The sequence below is a fragment of the Macrotis lagotis genome, chromosome 1 (assembly GCF_037893015.1).
Source record: "Macrotis lagotis isolate mMagLag1 chromosome 1, bilby.v1.9.chrom.fasta, whole genome shotgun sequence".
NCBI classification, from domain to species: Eukaryota; Metazoa; Chordata; class Mammalia; order Peramelemorphia; family Peramelidae; genus Macrotis; species Macrotis lagotis.
Genome location: NC_133658.1, coordinates 648,578,539 through 648,603,018, shown reverse-complemented (window position 1 = coordinate 648,603,018; position 24,480 = coordinate 648,578,539). Strand labels below are relative to the sequence as shown.

At 41.0% G+C, this 24,480-nt stretch overlaps 1 protein-coding gene across 6 annotated transcripts in view; it reads right to left on the bottom strand.

Moving 5' to 3' along the window:
- The window catches only part of GRAMD1B (GRAM domain containing 1B), a 332,765-nt gene that overhangs the window by 217,467 nt on the left and 90,818 nt on the right, over positions 1 to 24,480 (bottom strand). For 2 of the 6 annotated variants that reach the window (XM_074215327.1, XM_074215326.1), the window contains exon 1: positions 17,670 to 18,904. The exons of 2 other annotated variants lie outside the window; for them this stretch is intronic. In XM_074215327.1, coding sequence (XP_074071428.1) covers positions 17,670 to 18,037 — 368 coding nt within the window. In that variant the 5' untranslated portion in view covers positions 18,038 to 18,904. Of the gene's footprint in view, positions 1 to 17,669; positions 18,905 to 24,480 lie in introns of those variants that run through there. 2 more of the 6 variants (XM_074215314.1, XM_074215315.1) reach the window with 2 other exon arrangements.

Sequence of the window (24,480 nt, the reverse complement as noted above, 5' to 3'; positions counted from 1 at the left end):
CATGTAAAACTTTCTGGTCTTCCCTTCATACCACTGAAGAAGTTTAAGTTATTATGTATTAAAAGATAAAATGTGATCATTATACAATACTACATATATATTTTATGCATCTTTGAGTTCCTAAACTGTTTCTGTGTTGTTTGTTGGCCTCCATGTGTCCCCTGCATCCTCTGCAAAACTGTCAAAAATCCCCATTTAATTTCTTATGCAGATATTGAAATTTTGATAAGGAAAGTTGAGATGTGGAAGGAATAACTGTACTCCAGGCTAGTGATTACAGAATCTGGAGGAAAGTGTAGTGAATAAAGCTGAAAAAAGGAGGTGAGTGGGTGGTTGCCACAGAATGGAAGAACTTGAATGACAGGATAGGAAACTGGATTTTGTTTAATAAGCGGTAGGAAGTCACTAAAGGTTTTGAGCCATGGAAAGACAGGAGCTATGAATTAGGGAGATTCCTATGTCAGAAGTGCATAGAATGAATTGGATCAGGGAAACACTGTAGTCTCGAAGAAGAAGGGGAAGTTCTAAGTTATGGCTTTAGGTCTGGAATGAGACTTGTGAGGATGGAAAAGAGGGAATGGGCATGGGAATATTGTAGAGGTTCATTCAGCAGGGCTTAGCCACAAATTAGATGTGGGTTACAGGTGATAGGGAACTGGGAGAATGGTGTTGTCATTAGCAAAACTAAAGTAATCAGGAGGTGGGGAAGATTAAGAGTTCAGTTTCAGACATATTAAAGCCTTTTAGAAATGCTCAACCAAAAGTTCTGGTCTCAGAAAGGGATGAGTTGGGGTGCTATTGGGCAGGAAAGAGAGCTTTCCCAATTGTGGTATATTAGTAACAGGGGAAACCTTATAATAAATAAGGAGGGGCAGCTAGGATAGAACACCAGTCCTGAAGTCAGGACAAACTGAATTCAAATCTAGCCTCAGACACTTGATGCTTATAGGCTATGTGACCTTGGGCAAGTCATTTAACCCCACTGCCTTGGAAACAAACAAACAAATAGATAATGAGATAAATGAATGGATGGATGGATGAGAATACAAAGGACATGAGAGGTCCACAGAGAATTAGGGAACACCTACATTTAAGAATTGAAAGGAAGGGAAGAACTCAAGAAAGGAGGTAGAGGAGCACTCCTCTAGGTACAAGTAAAAAGAAGTAATTGGGTATACTGTCAGTTCTGGGATCTGTGTTTTAGATTCATCTTTTCTTGGGAGGTCCATGGGGTCAATCTCTCACCTTCATGAGCTTCTATCATGATATGTGAAATAAGAAATAGTAATATTCACTTGTATTACCTACCTACCTCATGGGGTTGTTATAAGAAAAGCATTCTGTTAAATGTAAAATGTTTCATCAATGTGAGCTATCTTAGAAGGTTCTAGTCCTATGAGGAAACTAGTGAAGGACTCTCAAGTTCTCTGAAAGTACCATCCAACCCTAGGAGGTCATGAGAAAGCCAAACAAACTTAAATCTCTGCCAGAAACAATATAGCATTCTAAAGTGTGCAAAGTGCTTCATAGAGATTATTTCATTTAATAAACATAAAACGGGACTTAACAAGGACCTTCAAAATTTCTCCCTAATTGGCACTGACCTGTGAGAGAAATTTGTTTTAGTGAATTATTCTAGGGAAACAAAGAAGGATTTTGGGAGCAGCAGAAGCAAAAACCCCTGAAAATGCTGTCCCATGTATTGAATAGCTAAGTGGTGCAGTGAATAGAGCACCAACCCTGGAGTCAAGAGGACCTCAATTCAAATCTGGCCTCAGACACTTGAGGGTTACACTGTGTAACCTTGGGCAAGTCACTTAACCATGATTGCCTTGAATTCAGAATTATCTCTAGTCATCCTGGTCCATATCTGGTCACTGGACTCAGATGTCTCCAGAGGAGAAAGTGAGGATGGTGACTGAACACAGCACCCCTCACTCAATTCCAAATCATATTCCTGTCATGGCATGCCCTCCCTGATGCCAAGGTCTTCAAGAAGGAAGGACAAACAACAATCTTCTATGAGGAAGTTATCCTTTCTTGCTTATTATGCCTGACCACATAATACTTTGATTAGGCAACTCACTTAATTTCCCTGTACCTCAGTTCCTTATCTGAAAGATGGGGGGGGCGGGCTAAATGAAGTTCCTTCTAGTTCTATTATCTTCTATTATTTCCCAGCCTCAGTCACTGAGTCAAGACAATTCACATTTATCTTCTCACAACCTTATACACCAGGTAATATGATTATTCTTTTATTTCTACTTCAAATATGATGAAATGAAATGGACTTCCAGAGAAATTATGTGATTTGCCCAAGATCACACAGTGTCTAAGTGGCAGAGCTCAAATTTGAACTCAGGTCTCCAGGACCCCCAAACCACATCACACTGACTCCCCAGGGAGAAACAGAACGTTTGAGTAAGACTAAGAGAAAAACTCACAAGGGAACTCTGAATTAAAAGTGGAATAGTCTACTCATGAAAGTGGTAGGCCCAGTACCAATGAAGATTTTCAAGCACCATAGAAGAGATTAGTTCAGATATTGGTAGATAGACAACCTTTAAGGTCCTTGACAACTACTATGAGTTACTGTGAGTATGAAAAACTACCACCCAGCAGTGGTGTAAAAGAAAAGGCATTACACTGTTTGTAAGCTCAGCTTTCCTAATAATTAGTTGTTTAACCTTGGGAGTCTCTGACATTGAGTTTTCTTATCAGTACAATGAAGGGGTTGGAGCAAATGACCTCTACAGTCAGGCCCTCCTAGCACTAACATTCTGCAAAAGGAAACAATGCATGCAATGTTCAGTTGGTATGGGAAGTGGTCGACTTGGGGGATTTCCAAAGGGTCAAAACATCAGTCTATTTCTATTTCTTCTTTCCTTTCTGTCATTTGCTAAGGTCAATCAAACACCTCAGCCCCCTGACCTGGGCCTCCAAGAAAATTGTTTTTCCAGTTGCAAAAGAAAAGAAATATGTAGGTTGTTTGTTACTACTCTGGTCCCCTCATTTCTACCCAACTCAGTTCCTGGCCCTAAACCATAACCCAGAAAAAGTCACATTGAAAAACTATGAGGACATATTGTGAAGAAAGGAATAGGGACAAATAGAAAAAAACTGAATCTGAAAGACCCCAGTCACTTGGCATCCAAAAACTTGGAAAGTCAGAGTCGAATGCAATAGAAACCCATCAGATTGGATACTTGTTGACCTGAATTTTTATCTTAACTTTTCCACTAACTTGCTAGGTGACCTTAAGCAGATTGTTTCATCTTCCACATAGAGCTGAACAAAAGGCTTTCAAAGTTTTGACAAAAATCCTAACCAGATGTCCAAATTCTTGGTAGCCCTAGGTCTTTGAATGATATAGCTGATTTCTGTTCCCTTTCACCTTCTAACTCATCTTTCAAAAAGCAAGAGCCCTCTTCAGATGCTAGGCATAGCATTGCCAGCAGTAATGCAGATATGTAAGGTTCTGCTCTAGGCTCAGTATCTCCTCCACTGAAATGCAAAGAAGTGCCTCACCAACTAATAAGTCCAGGGACTTTAATGAAAATTTGCTGCTTTCCTTGACATGGATGGCATAACAATTTGTAGGTTCATCTTGGAAAAAACTAGTCTCATAAGTGAAGATTAGAATAGCATTACTTCCCCTACAGCTACCATTTGTTCATCTTGGCCTCTCATGCTGTGGGTGACACAATCAGGGCATCTACCCACCAAAAGAACTGTCAGAGTCAAACTCTCACAGACTAGCCTAATCTATATGAATTCCCCTGGGGGTTACGGAAAGCTTAGTTTAAGCTTTGTCTCTTTCTGCAGCTTCTTACTCTGAAAGCCACATCCACAGCAAATTGGTTCTTTCTCACTGGGCAGTACAATTGGATCCATCATTACTGCTCTCCTTTAATATGCCTATCAGCCATAGCAAGTATTCCCAAAGAAAAAGGCATTCCCCACCCCCCTCCATCCAGAGTGATCCTCCATTTTCCCTTCTCATATTCCAAACTTCTAAAACCATTTCTTCCAGGAAGATTTTTTGAGTTAACCCCACATGACCAATTATTTCTTTAAGCTATGACCTTCTCAATACATCGTATGAATAAAAGCATTTTAAATTATTAAAATGGAAGGTATTTAATTTTTATTTGACTATGTTGTATCTTTGATAATATTCTGTATATACTTCACTTAAATAACATATTTAGTGCTGTCTTGCTCAATAATTACCAGTTACTCTTACCTTCTTTTTTAATTTTTTTTTTTTTGGCAAGGCAATGGGGTTAAGTGGCTTGCCCAAGGCCACACAGCTAGGTAATTATTAAGTGTCTGAAGTCGGATTTGAACTCAGGGACTCCTGACTGCAGGGCTGGTACTCTATCCACTATGCCACCTAACTGCTCCTACTCTTACCTTATAACATTTATCCTGAATTCAGCAAGGTATAATGGAAAGAACACTAGCCCGGGAATCTGGCTGCACTTCCGTCAGTTACTGGCTGTGTGGCGCTGTTACTTCCCATGAGTTGGTGTCAGCTTCCTTATTTGTAAAACTTAGGAAGTGGAACCAGATGATTACTCAGGTCCCTCTCAATTCTAATATTATATGAATCTATATTATCTGAAGCAGCTAGATGGTTAATGGATAGAGAGCTGGACCTGAGATCAAATCCAATCTATAAAACTGATAAGAGTGGTAGTAGGTAAATCATTAATCTGCTTCAGTTTGCTCATTTGTAAAATGAGGATAGTAAATGGCACCTACCTCCCTGGGTTGTTGTGAGGATGAAATGAGATATTTGTAAAACTCTTTGCAACTCTTCAAGCACTTTAAGTACTTGTTATTCTTCTTATTCAAAGTACCTGTTTTCTGCTATTTTGTATCTTTTATATATTTTTGCCCAATAGATGTGTATCCAACATACTTCCCTCATAAAACTATAAGCTCTCAAAAGAAAAAGATGGTGTCTTCCTTTTAGTGAATGAAAATAGGATTCTTTTCTCTATCCAGAGAAGACTGAGAAATAATATAAAAAATATGGATCAGTTCACCTGTAGACTAAACTACATCAAGATACAAAGTTGAGGGACCTGAGTTAGTTGCATCAACAAAATACAACCCTTACAAGCAAATCAAAATTCCAACATGCCAGTTATACTAAACTGGTACCAGAAGGTTCCCATCCATAAATCTGGCAATGGTTCAGAAAAAAAAGTTTCTAACAGTGTCCTGAATACTGAAGGCTTGATGTTAAATGTCTTTTCATAATGACAACATTCAAAGTTGAAAAGGGGAGGCTGGGATAATAAAGGGACAAAGAATGGCTGTTCACAGTGTTCATGTACATAAATACATAATTTGGAGTTCACCCTGAGGTAGAGGCAGCAGATAAACTCCATGTTTCACCCTCCTGTCTAGGACTTAGCCTTCCATTTCTCCCTTTTGGGAGAGTTGGACTATACCTCCAGAAGGGCACTACCAAAATCACACCACTGTGAAAAAAATGGAATGCAAGCCATTGAGTTTTAATTTGAGTTGTCACTGCATCTAGATGGGAGAACAGGAAACTTCTGCTTGAAAGTTTTTAAGAGCATAAAATCACACAAGGGGCTCAAGTAGTCAGTAAGTCCAACCATCCTCTACTAGGGTAAGAAGAATTTTCTCCAAAAATAGCTCTGAAATGGTCATCTAACCTATGCCCAAAGATTTCTAATAGTAGGGATTTTTATTTCCCAAGGTAGTTATTCTATTTAGGAGCATGTATCTAGTTCACATATGTAGAGACAGCTAGGTGATACAGTGGGTAGAACATTGAGCCAGGAGTCAGGGAGTTTTGGCATGGAGTCTAAATCTTCCACCCTTTGCTCAAAATTCTCCTCTCAGAGTCCAAGCAGAAGGTATCCAATTCCCCTTTTAGATGTCAGTCCACTATAAACAAGGTGTCCTAAAAGTTTTAAGGAAGCTTTAAGCTTGATAAATCTTTTTTGTTTTGCAAGGCAAATGGGGTTAAATGGCTTGCCCAAGGCCACACAGCTAGGTAATTATTAAGTGTCTGAGACCAGATTTGAACCCAGGTACTCCTGACTCCAGGGCCAGTGCTTTATCCACTTCGCCACCTAGCCACCCCAGCTTGTTAAATCTTAAAACTCTTAAAACTGCACCCAAATATTTAGGATGCCCTGAATATACTCCAGAACAGCCTGAATAACATATATATATATATATACATATATTGAAAATGAACAGGCATCATGTTCTCCTTAAAGCATTTCTTCATCTGGATTGAATTTCAAATAGTCCCTTCCACTGATTCTATAATGGACTACTTTTTTTAAGACTCCTCATCACAGACTCTCAGCTTTTCAGAGGTCATCTAATCCAACCCATTATCAAGCAGGAAACCATTCTATGAAATCCCTGACATATGGTCATATAGTCTTTGTTTATATGCACTCTGCAGGAAAGTCAACTGGGCCTTCCTTACCACACATCCATTTCCCATCTCTATGCCTCTGCATCAATTATCTTTCATGCCAGAAATAATACTCCCTCTTCACCACCACAGCTTAGAATCTCTAATTTTCCTCAAAGCTCAGCTACAACACTTCTGACATAAGGCTTTTCCTGATTTTTCCCCTGCCAATTGCTAGTGCCTCCTTGTTATTAGACATCTCAAATTGGATAACCCAAGTACGCTCAATAGGTCCAAAACCCTCTCCTCTTCTAAACTTCTCTATTACTGGTGAGAATACTGGTATCATCCCATCACCCAAGTTTTCTTGCCTCTTTTTTTTGTTTTTTTTTTTGGTCAGGCAATGGGGCTAAGTGACTTGCCCAAGGTCACACAGCTAGGTAATTATTAAGTGTCTGAGGCCAGATTTGAACTCAAGTACTCCTGACTCCAGGGCCTGTGCTCTATCCACTGTATCACCTAGCCGCCCCTCTAATCTTCTTACACCTAACTCCCTTCTACATACTCTGTGACCTAGCGACATTGGTCTTCCTTCTGTCTCCCCATATTTTCACAGGAGGTCCTCCATACCTAGAATTCTTCCCCTCTCTAACTCTCCTTTCTCCTGGCTTCCTTCAAGTCTCCAAAATCCCATCTTCTATAGAAAGATTTCCTCAGTCTTCCTTAATCTTTGAGCCTTCTTGATAAGATTATCCTCAATTTATCTTCTATCTCCTTTATAGAAAGCTGTGATTTTCTAGAAAGCAGAGTCTTTTTATTTTATTTGTTTGTTTTTCCCCCTTTATAACCCTAGTATTTATTAGCAGAGTGCTGGGCAGTAGATGCTTAAGAGATACTAGTTGACTGTTTCAGTTTATTAATGATATCCTTCTTAAAATATCATTCTCATACTCTACATGCAAAATAAACTCCATTACATGGTTCTCAAATGGATGATTATCTGTAACACATGCAATGTTCTCAAGTATTATGTAGGAAAAAAGGACTCTCTCAACTGTCTATCAGCAGCCCAGATAGAATCTTCTGTAAATCTGTCTCCAACTCCAGAGCAAGGAGAAGGTATTAAGTTGTGGAAAGTACAAATACAAACACATCACAATCACTTCCTCTCTCTTCTCAGATAATCTGGGGAACAAGGAGGGAAGTGACAGCTCCATCCTTCTGGCATTACCCAAGATTTTCTTGGGTCAGTTCCTCTCTCACTGTTGAATCAAATCAGCCCAAAGGCAACAGTACTGTACCAATCTATTTACCTGCCCCTTAAATATTTCTACTAAACACTGAAAATGGTCACACAAATCTTCATAAAAGAACTTCTTCACCTGCTTCCTTCCCTTCCCCAGCTCTGCTAGGATTCTCTAGCAACTATGCTATTATAATCAAAGTAAAGTACATACAGTGGGACTAAAACCTTTATCATTTTGGAGACAGAATCAGACCTGTGATTTCACTAATATAAGGAAACTCTCAGTGAGTGAAGGTCCTCTAGTAATGTACATCAGGACTTGCTATGAAACTTAAAAGTCTTCAAAAAGTTCCCTGGGGCACTGGGAGGTGGAACAAAATTGTCTACAGCACTCTGTTTTTAATCATATTACCTTAAGATTCCATTAGCTTGTTTTGTCTTGTTTTGTTTTATTTTGGTGTTAGTCTCACTATTCCCTCATGGTCTGCCTATAATTCACTAAAATATTCATATCTTTTCCATATGGCTATTCTCTAACTATGTCTCCCAAATCTGTAATTGGAAAAAACTGATTTTCAGGGCAGCTAGGTGGTGCAGTGGATAGAGCACCGGCCCTGAAGTCAGGAGTACCTGAGTTCAAATCTGGCCTCAGACACTTAATAATTACCTAGCTGTGTGGTCTTGGGCAAGCCACTTAACCCCATTGCCTTGCAAAAACCTAAAAAAAGAAAAATCTGATTTTCTCAATCCAGATAATATATTAAGTTTCACATTCTTTCATTTGGTCCATTACTCTAACCTGTGAGGATATTTTGGGGTAGAGATTCTGTTATATAATTTGTTAATTATCTTTATGTCATCTAAAAGTTTGATGGTATCAAATATGGTAAGCATAACATATACCATAACAAATGAATAAAGGATCAATTCCTGAAGCACTTCACAAATTTTCAACTTTCAAGTTAACAATAATTAATTCATCACCATATCAGAGTTCCACATTTTAAAACAGCTTCAAATCCCACCAATTATACTATCACCTTGTCCATAAGAATATTGTGAGAGATTTTGTCAAATACTTTCAAGAAAATTCCTTGCTAGGTGGCTTCAAAAGCCAAACAAGATTTTATATTTGATCCTGGAGGCAATAGGGAGCCTTGGTCAGATCTAGGCTATAGGAAGATCAACTTAACAGTTGAGTGGAGAATGATTTGGAATATAAAGACACCTGAGGCTGGCAGATCAACCAGTAGGTGGCTGGAGGGTCAAAGAAGAGAAGGGGGTGTATAAAAGATCAATGGAAGGAGGGGAGGGAGAAATCCCATCACAAATGGAAATGAGATTAGTATGGTTTGGTTTGATCTGGACAAAATCAGACTAACAAAGATTGATCACTGATTCCCTTTTTAAATGTTCATAAACCATCCCTTTGATAATGTGGTTAAAATTTTGAGAGCATTCAAAGTCAAGATTCTGATATTTGAAAATCAAGATAATATTTGTCTCCAATTTTGAAATACCTCTTCTATTTGCTGTGATTTTTCTAAGATCACCAAATAGTGCTTCAGCAATCACCCTTCGCAAATTTGTTTAGTACTCCAGTGTGAAGCCCATCAAAACTTAGTGATTTAAAGTTATTGAGGGTAACAGCTAGTTACTCTCTATCTCTTCACATATTTCAGATGGCAACTCTCAATCATTTTTTTCTATATGTTATAGTTTATTAAAGATAATAATTCTCTTCAGTAGGCAAAAGCAAAACAAAACAAAAAACCAGAAGTGAAATAGGTCTGCCTTTATTCTAACCTCTGTCATCATTCACCCCATCTACTCCATTTAAGTTGACATAAGGGGACCCAAGAAACACCACAACACAATTTTGTCATTCTCTTTGTCCTAGAGATCGATCCCTAAGGAGATAATCAAAAAAGATCTTTAGAAAGAAAGGCTCATTCAATAGTCATCAAGAATGGTGTCTCAGAGGAGCCAAGATGGCGACATGAAGGGATCGAGTCTTAGGAGCTCTCTGATAAAAACTCATAAACTAAGGACTCTAACTAAACTTTTGAGAGACAGAACCCACAAAGGGACCCAGTGAGGCAGTTCTCCTACTCAAGGTAACCTGGAAAAGAGCAGAGAGGCTCTGCTCCCTGGTGCCGGAGGGGTGGCCCACCAGAGCCAAGGAACTTCAGCCTCCCGGAGGCAGCCCCAAGGCGCTGGGGGCCGCAGCTCGCAGCAGCAGGGGAGTCTCCTGGGCTGCACCCCGGGGAGCACCTGCACGGAGTGGGGGAACAGCGGGGGACCCCTGCCGGGGTGAGCACTTGGAGCCCAGCCCTCAGGGCACACAGCCAGCAGCCTGGTCTTTCTGCAGCCCAGACCTGGAAACAGAAGCAGGCGGAGCCGGGAAGCAGGAGCCCCCCAGGGCATGAGCCCATTGAGCTGAGGGAGGGGAGTGAAGGGAGAGAGACTGCTGAGCTCTGTCCTCTGCCTCTGGAACAGGACTCTGGAGCTCTGACCACATTTAGATCCTGATCCCAGTCCAGGCCCCCCCATAGAACAGCAGGGCCCCCCCCCCACCTCAGCCCCGTTGCAGAGGGGGGCGCATATGGTCATTCACAGACCAGGAGGGAGGACAGAGCTTCACACACTGAGACCCTTGTGGGAGTGTCCCAAAAGCTCAGGAAGCACCCCCAAAAAACAGGCTTAGGCTGGGAAAATGAACAAAGAAACAAGAGGAAGACCATAGAGAAATATTTTGCAAATGAGCCCAAGAAGGATCAAAATACTCAGTCTGAAGATGAGGAAGCACAAGCTCCTGCATCTAAAGACTCCAAGAAAAACAGAAATTGGGCTCAGGCTATGATAGAGCTCAAAAAAGACTTTGAAAATCAAATGAGGGAGTTGGAAGAAAAACTGGGAAAAGAAAGGAGAGAGATGCAGGAAAAACATGAAAATGAAGTCAGCAGCTTAGTCAAGGAAATCCAAAAAAAAAATGCTGAAGAAAATACCATGCTAAAAAACAGCTTAGGTCAAATGGATAAAAAAAAGTTATTGAGGAGAAGAATGCTTTAAAAAGCAAAATTGGCCAGATGGAAAAAGAGATAAGAAAACTCTCTGAGGAGAATAAATCCTTCAGACAAAGAATAGAATTCAGGGAGATCAATGAATTTACTAGAAATCAGGAATCAATACTTCAAAACCCCAAAAAATGAAAAATTAGAAGAAAATGTGAAATATCTCATTGAAAAAACAACTGATATGGAAAACAGACCTAGGAAAGATAATTTAACAATTATTGGAATACCTGAAAGTCATGATCAGGAAAAGAGCCTTGACATCATTTTCAAAGAATTACTGCAGGAACATTGCCCTGATATTCTAGAAGCAGAGGGCAAAATAGAAATGGAGAGAATCCACCGATCCCCCAGAGAAAGAGATCCCCCCAAAAAAACCCCAGGAATATTACAGCCAAGTTCCAGAACTCCCAAGTCAAAGAGAAAATATTACAAGCAGCCAGAAGGACACAGTTCAAATATCATGGAGCGGCAGTCAGGATCACACAGGACTTAGCAGCAGCTGCATTGGAAGCTCGTAGGGCTTGGAATACAATATACCGGAAGGCAAAAGAGCTTAGAATGCAGCCAAGAATGAACTACCCAGCAAGGCTGAATGTCCTCTTCCAGGGAAAAAGATGGACTTTCAATGAACCAGGGGAATTTCAAAGGTTCCTTTTGGAATGGCCAGAGCTGAACAGAAGGTTTGACCTTCAGATACAGGACTCAGGTGAAGCATGGAGATTGGAGGAGAGGGGGGAAATATGAGGGACTTAATGAGGATGAACTGCATGGATAGAAAAATGATACTGATAATATTCATATGAACCATCTCAGATAATAGAGCAGGTAGAGGGAGCTTTTATAGTTGAAGCACAGGAGAAAGCTGAATTCGAAGATAAAATATGGTGTAAAAATGGAATCAATAAGGAAAAAAAGGTAAATGGATTGGGAGAAAGAAAAAGGAGAGGGGGGAATAGTCCAAAATATTTCACATAATAAGATTTGTTTTATTACAATGAGCTATTGCAATGATATGGAAGGGGGGAGGCAAGGGGGAATGAGGGAAGCTTTGCTCTCATCAGAAATGGCTAGGAGAGGAAACAGCAAATATAACCAATGGGGTATAGACAACTGGAGTAAGAAGGAGGGGGGACCAGGGGGAAGGGGTAGGGATGTGAATAAAGGAGGAGAGGATGGACCATGGGGGGACAGTGGTCAGATATAACACATTTTCTTTTTTTACTTCTTGCAAGGGGCTGGGATTGGATGGCCTGCCCAGGACCATAGGGCCAGGTGGATTCTGGGCCTAAGGGGTGGTATGAGGGCTCAGGGCTTCTTGGCCCCAGGACCAGGGATCTCTCTGCTGCGCCACTCAGCAACCCTACAGCAGAGTCAGAGTGAAAGGAGAGAGAAAATATAGTACATGGTAGTGGAGAAATAAGAAAGGAGGGAGTTGCGATCAGCAATGGCAACTTTGGAAAAATATGGAAGTAACTTTAGTGATGGACTTATCATAAAGAATGTGATCCACTCACGACAGAGTTGATGGTGTTGGAACAAAGACTGAAACACCTTTTTTGTTATTATTATTTGGGGGGAGGGTGCAGGGCAAGTGGGGCTGGGTGGCCTGCCTGGGGCCACATAGCAGGGTGATCATTGGGTGTCTGGGGCGGGATTCGGACCCAGGTGCTCCTGGCTCAAGGGCCAATGCTCTGCCTGCTACCCAGGCACCCCTACTATTATTACTATTTTATTTTATTTTGGGTCTTTTTTTTCCTTCTTTTTGGTTTTTGCAGGGCAGTGGGGATCGGGTGGCTTGCATGTCACATGGCTGGGTGCTTATTGGGTTTAAGAGGCTGGATAGGGACTTGGGTGCTAGTGGCTCCAGGGCTGTTGCTTCATCCATTGTGCCACCTGGCCATACCTACAATTATTACTATTATTTTTTTTAATTTTAATTTTTTCTCCCCCTTTACTTTTTTGCCCCATCAAGTCTATCTATATTCATGGGGGGGAGGGGTATTTTTTTTACTTGTAAACAAGTATATTTTATTAATGTAAAGAAAAACATTTGTACAAAATGAGAATAAAAATAAATTTAAAAAAACAGATGTGGGTATTGGTATGGAAAATATCATGTACTGTCAGACATGGTACTTTTCTTGGTTTTGCACAGCAATTTTTTTCCCAGTCTTTGTCACCATCTTTTATTTATATTTTTCTGTTTAACTTTCAAAATGCTTTCATATGTCCTATATCAACTTGTTCCTAAAAAACAAATCCCATTAGGGATTATCCTTATTGGGTGGCTAGGACAAAGAGGAATTAAATGACCTGTTTTGAGATTCCCCTACCAAAAAAAAAAAAAAAAAAAAAAAAAGAATGATGTCTCAGATCTAATTCCTAGATCCTGATTCCTTCACCCTGCTGACTCTGCCACCCTGGGTGAAGTAAGTCTGTTGATTTTCCTATTCTTCAATCTGATACAGGTAAAATCAGTGTGCAAAGTAGAAACTTTCCTTGGATCCTCCTTTCCCCAGTCACACTAGGTAAATCCTAGGTGACATATTTCTGTACTTTAGAGGCAGATTTGGTACATAAGGCATGGGAAGAAGGAAGATGTCATACTGGGCCTGGTATGCTAATCCCACCTAATCCAAGCTATTTTCTGATCATAATTCAGAGAGGGTAGTGAAATCCAAGCAGGGTAATGAAAAGTAAAGAACCTTAGTTATAAGTGAAGAGCACGTGAGTGTGTAGCCTCATGCACAGAAACACAATGGGCCATGAGAAGCCTGTGAACACTAATGCACCTAAGCAAAAAATAGGTTTGACATTCAAAGTCCTTCACACCTGGCTCCAACCGACCTTTTTTGATCTTAATCCAAATTATTCCCTATCTTGCCTTTTACCATATAGTCAAACTGGCTTTTTTGCTGTTTTTCTCACCCATGGTACTCCATCTCCCATCTCTAAGCCTTTCCAGTGGATTGTCCTTCCTTTTCATCAGTATCCCCCACCCCCCAGCTTCTCTTGTTTCCTTTAAAACTTAACTCAAATGTCAAGTTCTACATGAAGCCTTTCCTGATCTTTCTAGCTACTGGTGCTCTTCTCTGAAATTAATTTGTATTTGTTATATATAGAGAGAAATGTGTATGTGTGTGTGTGTGTGTGTGTGTGTGTTATATTTTCACTTGTATATATGGCATCATATTCCTGATACATTGGTCCTCTTCATGAACAAAGGACAAACAACAAGGTTATATTTTATATGTATATGTATACATTTTCTATCTGTAGATTTTTATGGTATATATAGGCTTTATATACATATATATATATATATATATATATATGTATATATAGGGCTATTTCATGACTATCTTTGAACCCCTAGTGAATAGCATAGGGCCTGGCAGAAGTTCTGTGCTGAATGCTTTACAATTTTTTATCTCATTTGATCTTACAATAACCATGGGAGATTGGGTCTATTATTATCTCCATTTTATAGAGGAAAAAACTAAGGTAAACAGAGATTAACTGACTTGCCCAGGGTCAACAGCTAGTAAAGACAGGTCTTTGATTCCAGGTGACACCTATCCTACACATCTAGTTGTTTGACACTTGTACAACATTCTTTGCTTAAGGAAAATGGGATGCTGAGCTTTAACTCTGTTTTTAGGTTTTTGCAAGGCAATGGGGTTATAAGTGGCTTGCCCAAGGCCACACAGCTAGGTAATTATTAATTATCTGAGGTTGGATTTGAACTCAGGTACTCCTGACTCCAGGGCTGGTGCTCTATCCACTGCACCACCTAGCCACCTCTGATTTCCATAATTTGAAGTTAGAATATACAAAAAATCATTCAATGCCTCTAAATAGGACTTCCCTTAAAACATTTTAGCAGGATGAGAATCCTTAGAGATTTTAAAGACATTCTCTCTCTCTCTCTCTCTCTCTCTCTCTCTCTCTCTCTCTCACATACACACACACACACACACACACACACACACACACACACACACACACACACACACGCACAGAGAGAGAGAGAGAGAGAGAGAGAGAGAGAGAGAGAGACTCTTCCACTTCTTCCCTTACTTGGACAATCCATTTAAGTTATATTAACAGAAGTAAAGTATCCAGAGCAGGGGAGATTATAACCTTGTACTCTACCCTTGTCAGTTATTCCAAGAACTATAATCCAGTTCTGGGAGTTACATTTTAAGAGTAAGAGGGCCATTTACAAATTGCAGTTTATCCACAGAAAGGTATGAGAATCTGGAGCCTAGAGAAGAAAAGCCACACAAGGATATGATAGTATTCTTCAAATACCTGAAGGGTACTTGACAAGAATGTCAAAGGATTACATTTGTTCTATTCCAGCCCTGAAGGTTAGAATTAAGAAAATGTCAAAGAGGAGTAAATTTTGTTTCAAAAGAAAGAAAAATCTTCCAATGATTAGAAATATTTGAAATGGAATAGGCTAGGTGAAGATAGGAATTGCTCTTTCTGGTAGTCTTCAAGTAGAGACCATGCTCAGGGGATAATAAATATGGCATAAATGATCCGGGTAAGTGTTAGATGAGCTGACTGCTGAGGTCCTTTTCAGTCGATTTGTACATGTGACCATTATAAAATCCAGACTCCCTTAAGAGCAGGGAATGTTTCAATTTTGTCTCTGTACCCCTAGAGGTATAATTCTATAATAAATTTATAATTAAATCTTCTTAGCAATCTTACTTAAACAAGTCCTTTTCCATTATTCCCTATCTGGTGGAGATGGAAAAATCTCACCTCTCATGGATTTTCCTAAGACATGGAAGGGGAAAGGAAGAGGAAGAAGGAACCAGAACAAGCAGTTATTAATATGTGTCAGGCACATATTATCCAAATATTATCTCATCTAATCTTTTTATTTGAGAGAGGAAGCATGATGCTGATGCAACAGATAGGTTACTGGGCTTTGAATAAGTACTACCTGTGTTTATATATCATACTTCTAATGTCAAGTATCATTTTTCTCTCATAAAAAGAACAGAATAGGTGAAGAATTACTTCAGATTAAGGTTAGCTCCCAACATGAGAGCCAGATTTGGTTCTTCTCTGGCTTCTTTTGCCCTTGTGTAGCAAAGAAAGGAATACTATTCTCAGGTCTGTAGGAAAATCCTGGGTACAACTGCCTCAGGAATAGCTCCTGCTATCACCCCCAAGGTTGACTTTTGTACAGAGTTAACATTGGAATTCTCAACCTCTGTTCCTTTTTGGTCATTAGGATCATTAAGCTTGAGATCATGAAATCCAAAGCTCTCATTTTACTGAATTTGAAAAGAGGCATTGATAGGTTAAGTGACTTTCCCAGGGTCATTCTGGTAATGAGTGTCAGAGACAGGATTTGAACTCAGGTCTTCCTGACTCCAAAATCAGTGTTGTTCTATCCACTACTCTTCTCAGTATCTTACTACTATGACCTTCTTATTTCTTCCCCTACTTCTAAGCCTTAACCACCATGAATTCTGTTTTTACCCATCCCAATCCCATTACTCCTTCTGGGACTGGCTCTAGGGCTACTATAAAACTTTCCCCTACTATTCCAGCCTGCAATGAATTCCTAAGATAATTATAGTCAGTACCACCTACTTCAGCACTTAATTACTTATAAATTCCTCCTTCTAGTCTGAATTCTCCTAAAGGGCAAAAACTGGGTCTCTTGCTTCTCTGGGGTCTTTCACAAGGAGTTGGCGACAGAGGAGGTGCTAAAAAATATCATAGAAAAAGAACTAAATTAAAAGGAGGACTGGGGGCAGGGCTGTAAATTGACACAGCCAGCTCAATTGCCTCATATACATATGCACAACCTGAGTCCTCAGTCCAGAAAAGAGAAGTATCTTTGTATGGTCAGTGTGAACATACTACACTACTCAATGAGACACCATATCTTTCTCCCCAGCCAATGAGAAAATAGCCTTAAATAGCTGATCCCTGAATCCCTGATCTCAGCCTTCATTCTGCAGCAACATCACTATCTTCCATGCTACTTTCATCTCCAGCCCTAGGCTGGGGTAAAAAACAATGCAAAAACAAAACCAGAAAATATTTCTCAGGAGGCAGATGCAATGGATACACATCAAAGAAATGGTTAAACTCAACCAAAAGGGACTAGAGCTCAAATGATCCTCATTACTATGGCAGGACCCAGGGTATGTCAAAGTCTATAAAGGTTCAGTGATCGTTTAGGTGGTCCAGTCTGTAAGAGCCTTCAGCTAATTATAAAGCTAGATTGCAAAGGGAAATGGGCCAATTCCTAGGATGAGCAACAGACCAGAATCAACTCCGATTTTCTCCTCAGCTTCTGCCCTTGGATAAATCTCTTCTATATGACCTGGGCCTCAGTTTTCTGCTCTATAATCAAATATGATTTCCAGAGTCTCCTCAGCCCTAAATCCTATGTTCATCTATGTGTGTCACCCATACCTTGGATGTTCTCACTCCCCACCTCCTCCTCCAAGAGTCAGACCTTCCTTCTTTCAAGGCTCTGATCAAGTGATACTTCCTCAAAAAAAGCCTTTTCTGTCTCCCCAGGTGATTAGGATGCCTTTTCTTGAATCACAGTCAAACATATGTGTTTCTAACAGAAAACAGACTCTTTGAGAGAAGGGGACTGTCTTCCTTTTTGTATTTCTCTGCCTAGATGGTTGTTGATTGACACCCGTTATATCATATATCAATCAGGAGGTCCCCAGGACACCTTGTGCAAATATTCAGCTGCATGCAGAGTTCACCCCCTTCCCCTTAGAGGAGGAAATAAGAGACAAGGGGGAGCCTAAACTCGGACCGTTCTTTGACTTAGGCTGAGCAGAAGTGCTCTCTTTGGGATTCGCCAGGACCCCGGCGGGCCCTCTCCCAGCGTGTGGGGCCAGGTAGGAAAGATCTGGTGACTGGTGGGACATACCTGCTCTCACTGCACTGTTTGCGCTCCCTCACCCGCAGCCACTTTCGGAGAAGGAAGCGTTTGCGGCGGGGTGAGGCGCTGGGTGTGGAGCAGTTGGACCAGGGAGTGTCCTCGTCGCTGGATGGGGTTATCTCGATGGACGGCAACTGTAAAAACTCCTTCCCAGGCGCCAGAGAGTTGGCCAAGTCCGGGGCCAGGCCCCCCTCCAAACTCTGCTCCTGCACGTTCTTCATCCTGCGCATCTTGAACCTCCGCCGCCGGAGCGTTGGAGTGGAGGAGCTGGACCAGACGGGGCCGACCTCGGGGGCCTCCCCCGACACCTGCAGGGCGGGTAGCTGGAGGCTCTCCATCATGTTGGCGGCTGGCATTGGGTTCTAGTCCTCTGCTCTACACTCTCTCCGAAACCTTTCTCGCGCTCCCTACTGCCCCGTCCCGCTTGCTCGTCTGCCCACTGACAACTTCCCCGCAGGCTGGGCGACACGCTCGCATGCCACCGGGAGTTAGGGCGAGTTCTCCGGCCCGGGCGAGCTGACCGGGGGCTGAAGACAACTTTCTCTCCAAGCCGGGGCTGCCCCAAAGCTTGCTGCCCTGCCCTGGAGAGGTGCCCGCGGCCGGGGGCGGGCGGAAGGCCGAGCTGCCAACCCCCCGGGCTTCCCTCCCTGGGGCTCCCCTCTGGCGTGTTTGGCTCGCTTGTTTTTCTTCCGCTGGCTCTCCCTGGTCTGCTTGCGTCTTCGCCTTCCTGGGACTCGGTGGCACACTCCCCCCGGGGCCGCGAGGCAAACTCTCAGCTGTTTGTGTTCTGGAGACCAGGTTGGGGAACCGGCTTGGAGCTGCAAGGAGGGTAGAGAGTGAGAGAGAAGAGGAGGAGGAGACAGAGAGGAAAGAGGGAGAGAGGGGAAGAAAGAGAGAAAGGGAAGCGATAACAACTGGATCAGAAAGGAGGAGGAGCGAGGGGGAGGGGCGGGGGAGGTTGGCATTTCTGTGGGAGATAGGGCATTCACGGCAGCAACAGCGAGTGTAACTGTACACGGGATCCCCTAGGGACAGAGCCTGCTCGAGTGTAAAAGCTGCTCCAATCAGCCTAATGAAATAGGATAAGAAAGCAAACTTTCTCCAAAAGGCGATTGGCCAGGCAGCTCTTTCATAGTTCTTCTCTCCTGCCGGGGATGGGGATCGGGGAGGGGTTGCTGAGCTTTCAGAGCTCAGCTCCTGCTCTCCTTAGGCGCTGCCCCCCTTCTTCCCTCCCTAAGGCACAGGTGAAGGCCAGACTGGGACCTGGGGGGAGAGAGAGAGAGAGAGAGAGAGAGAGAGGCAGACATATGGAGGGCAGGGAAAGGGAGGCTCGAGGAGTTTTCCATTTAAGTGTTTCCTCTTCAAGATCTGAGAATTTTTCCAAGGCAATAGGATTGAGGGAAAGATGGGAGAAGGCTGGTAAAGTTAGCAGGAGCTGCTTCCAAAAAAAAAAAAAAAGACAGCCTGAAAAGAGAGGAAAGTCTTCAGCTGGAGCTGCCAGAGACACCACATACCAAAGGGGAAAAAAAAAAAAAAAACAGATGCAAGACCTACAGTAGACACAGAGAACACACAAGACAAGAGGGAAATGAGACAGAACCCTGAGGCTTGTCTGACCTTGCTCCACCATGCCCCAGGCCCAGGTAAGAGTTAACATGATTAGCATCCAACAAAGAGCCAAAGAACCAGGCAATGCATCCACTCTCTCCGCCTTTGGGTTGGATTAATTTCTATCAGTCAAAAGTATGGGTTAAGACTCCAGATGAATGCTGGGCAAATGAGGAAATTCAAGAGTCTCAGGATAGGTCTAGGACATACTATCCTAAAAGATACTGGTCCTAGAGTCTCGAGACTAATATAGAATTGAATCCCTAGGACCATTTCCATCTAATCTCTCCCCCAGCTTAAACCATTGGCCTTTATATTCAAAAACACAACCTGATAACAAAAAATTGGGGGGATTGGATGGGGGAGAAAGGGAAAACTCAGCAAAAAAAAAAAAGTAGATGAGGAGAAAACAGTCAAGAGAGAAATATTCAGTTCAAGAACTGACTACACTCAATTTTTCACCTTAAGTCCCATCTCCTGATTGTAAGCCTATATATGCCCCAGTTTCCTCTTTGAGAATAAAATCCAAATGAAGATTTCAAAACAACGTCAAGAATAATGTAAAATCTCATAGCATGCAATGTAGTGATTCACTGTAATAAACCACCCTAAGGGAGTAACTGTAGAAAACTACCAAGTCCACAGTCAGAGTTCCATCCTATGAGTATGACGGTGACTGACAGATGTGTGTTGTTAGCTGCCTTCTTGAAGTTTTTGAAGCAGAATGAATTTTATACCTCTCTAAGTTACAGATGCTGGAGGACCTTTTCAAACCCAGACCTGACTGGGTCTCCCAAACCTTTAGTGCCATCTGTCTGATTCTTCTCCAGCTTGGGCTGTTGACTCCAACATCAGTGGCTGTTGGGCATCACTCAATTTTAACTCCCGGATCTGGCACAGCAAACAGAAACCCATTCGTGTCAAATGTCAGACCCAGAAAGGAAGGAGCTGGATGTCAGTATCTTTGAGACATTTCTGGCATCTGGGATTCATGAAGAGGTTGAAGATTGACTCTAAACTCCTGAAGCTGGAGCTGAGCCAAATCCCTGTAGGTCTGCTGGTTGCCAGAGTATGTTGCTCATCCTAAGATTCTCTCCAAGATGCTTGGAAGGTTGCTCAGGTGGAAGAATGATCAAGGGAAGGCAAGTCCCCTGAAAAATGTTTCTTAGAGGCACTGAATTTAAACTTCTGCCTCCTGGGAATAAGAAAAGGTCCTCCCTCCCACATATATTTCCCAGTTCATATTTTTACCCATGATAGATTCTGGATTGAAGATCACATTTAATTCAGTTAAAATCAAAACTTTATCAAGCTCCAGAAGTGTATAATAAATTGTTGTACAAAATTGTTATACAAAAATCTTTAAATGCAGAAAATGCATTCTCCCTTTCTCCAGAGGTGAGACTTAGGGTATGGAATATTACATATGCTGTCAGATAGTGTTGGTTGGTTGGTTTGCTGAATTGCTTTTTCTTTCCTATTTAAAAAAAAGATCTTTGTTACGTGGAATGTTACTGTTGAGGGGAGATGGAAATTATATATTCAGAAGTGAAGGGGATATAACAACAGTAGATATTAATTTTCAAACTTTAAAATGCTATTTAAATGTCAGCTGTTAATTATTCCAAAAAATTAATTTAATTATTGAACAAATCAATAGGTATGCCAATCATTTCTATACCACTTGGACTTTGGCAAGCTAAATTGGAGACCAATCTCAATTGTTTGGGGACAGAGACATACAAGATCTCAAGGTATGACTATCAACTTTTCTTACTATATCTGAAGCAGGACAGCTTCAGAGAACCTCTCTACCAGCAATGGCTTCCCATCTCCCTTTCACCAAGATTGTGTTTAAAAATTCACCTGGCCCAGGAAGACTTTTCCTATTTGCCCTGCCTGGCCTTATTCAATTTCTCACTGCACTACAACCTAGACTGGTGTAAAAGTATCAGACCAAAAAATTAAATTAAATTAAAAAAATAAAAGTATCAGTCTGGAGGGCTTGGATTATATTATGACTGTCACTAAATCACTTCCATGACCTTGGGCAAATCATTTCACATCCCTTGCTGTCAATTTCCTAATCTGGAAAATGAGGGAAGTGATCTAACATATATCTAAGATCCCTCTCTAGCCCTAACTTGCAAAGATTCAATATTCCATCAGTAGTCTGGCACATATGGTGAACACTTGTGCAATAAACTGTCCTCACAAAAGTCAAATGACACCATTGATGTACTAGTCAGTGAGCATGGATTTGTATAGCTTCATCCATATTTCCTTGACTCATATGAAGTCATGGAACAAAGCAAGGCTAACTAACCCGCAAGCCTCAAACCCAAAACCTTGACCTTCTTTGCACCATGGTGTTCTAACCAACTAAAATTGCAAAACTATTAGTATCTTTATGTATTTTCTTACTCAATTGCATACTCAGAGATTTTCCATTCCCCTACTAGAATATAAACTCCTTGAGATTTAATCCTCCAATCAATAATCTCCTTATTATCAAATCCAAAGGTCTTTTCTCACCACACTTTTTTTGACATTAGATTAACATACGACATCACTAACCACATTTTTCTTTTTTATCTTCTCCCCTCTCTCAATTCCTATGACCTAACACTCTCATGATTCTCATCTTACTACTTCTCTGATCTTTCTTTCTCCTTTGTTAGTTCCTCTTCCTCCTTTCACCCCCTTTATATATTGAAAATGGAACTAAAACAATTAAATGTAACTGTCCACCCAAGCTCAGCCCTTTATTCTTCTTCCTTTCCACAATTTCCTTTGACTTTCTCATCCCAAGGCTTCAACTAACATTTGTTGCTGGCTTTCAAATCTCTATTTACAATCCCTGCACCTTTCCACTGAACTTTAGACCTGTATCTTCAAACATTAGCCAGGTCATTTCTGCTTGGATGTCTCCATGCCACCTCAAATATAACATGTTCAAAATCAAACACATCCTCCCTCATTTGTAAAATGGAGATAATTAATAATGTCTGTACTACCTGCCTCATGAGGTTTCAAAGAAAGTACCTTGTGAATTCTAAACCATTATATAAGTAAATCAACCAATAAACATTTATTAAACATCAGCTATGAGACAAAGCTATGGTCAGTTCTGGGGATGCAATGACAAAAAAGGAACCAGTCCCTGCCTTCTTGGAGCATGCATTTTATCAGTGAAGTCAACATGTGCCTACAAACACATAATGTACAAAATCAATTAAAGAGAATCTTGGGGGGAGGGAGGTCAAAGAGCACTAGCAACTGGACCCTATAGAAAATGACTTGCCTGAGTTAATTTATAGAAACTAGAAATTCTAAGAGGCAATAATGAAGAAGTTCATTCTAGGCCTAGGAGATGAAGCAATACGTGTAAGGAACAGATTTTAGGCCATTATGACTAATCTACAGAATGTGTACTTCTATAGAGGAGTAATGTATAATAACATTGGAAAAGTAGGCTAGAGTCAAGGAAAGTAGGCTATATTAAGTGTCCATTATTGTCAGACACTGTGTAAAGCACATTATAAGTATCTCCTTTGATCTTTATAACAACCCTGGGAGTTAGGTGCTGTTATTATCTTTATTTTACTGTTGAGGAAACTGAAGCAGACAGAGGTTAAATGACTTGCCCAGGGTCACACATTTAGCAAGGATCTGAGGTTGCATTTGAACTCAGGTCTTCTGATTCCAAGCACCCCATTCTATCCATTGTGCCATCTAGCTGCCTCTAGGGATGGTTAGATTTGCTTCTAGAGACAATAGGGAGTGATTAGAGTTTTTTGAAGAAGTGAATAGTATGTTTATATCTGCCCATAAGGAAAATCATTCTAACAGAAAGAGAGAAGTAGGGGAAAAGTAATGACTTTTGTTTTGTACACATTGTGTTTGAAATGCCTAAGAAACATCCAATTCAAAATAGGAACTATGGTTTATTTTTTCTTTAACTTCTTCTTCTCTAACTTCCTCTATTCTGTTAATGTCACTGTTTCAAAGTTGCCCACCATTATTTCTCCATCACTTATCATATAATAATGTGACTCTATCACATTTTCTCCCACACTTCAAAGTTTATAAAATACTTTTTATGGCAATTCTATGAGGTAGGTAGCACAAGTACTATTATTCCCATTTTACAGATGGGAAAACTGAGGTACAAAGAAGTGATATTGCTAGTAAAGGTCAGACCGAGAAATTGAGCCACATCAACAGACAACAAGTTCAAGATTCTTTCTACTAGACCATGCTTAAGATCCATTCTTCTAATAAATCATGTCAATTCTATCTCTACAATCTCTCTCACAACCATTTCCTCTTTTGCATTTCCACAAATATTCAATCCCCCATTACACTTTGCCTAAACTTTTACATTAGCCCCTTTGCTCCCCCCATTTTAATCTTATTTTTTCCAGCATTAACCTCTTACCTGGTCTCCCTACCTCTAGTCTTTTCCAGCTCTAGTCTATCCTACTCAAAACTGTCAGATGAATGAATACATTACCCCTCTTTTTCCCAAGCCTAGAATGGCCCTGTGACCCTGCAAGCTATTTCTACAGGTATACTGAGGAGAATACATGATAAATAAGGGCCACACACTTTGGAAGAGAATGTTGAGAAAAGTATTTGGGAGATACAGTGTGGAGGAGAGGAGATGTAAGGGTTTCCTTACTCTCTCTAACTTGGCTCTTCCCCTTACTTAATATGTAACACAGGCAGCAGTTACCGGTAGCTAACCAGTCCTCTTCTTTATCAAAGTAATCAGTAAATAGAAAATCAAGAATGCTATACTGATAGGGCAGGGGAAATAATACATAGGAACAAAAGACCTCTTAGGGAGGAAGATGAGATCTCAGCTACTAAAGAGGAAAAAAAAAAAAGATTGGGGAGGGAGGGTTGCAGAAGAGGGCAGTTCTCCCTTAGTAGACTGAAGTTACAAGCACTCAAAGTCAGGAGACATGCTTGGAGAACTACCTCCCAACCTCTATTCAGTTGTCAACACTTGCTTCTCCCAAATGCCTCTCTCAAATTCCTCTTTCAAAATGTGACCCTTACACAAATACATGCTGCCTAGGGTCCTGTGGTCTCTATGCCAGTCAGGAGAAATAGTTTGTACACACAGCATGTATAGCGTCACAGATATGTCCTTCAGGAAACACTTCCCCAGGGTTGGGCAGCA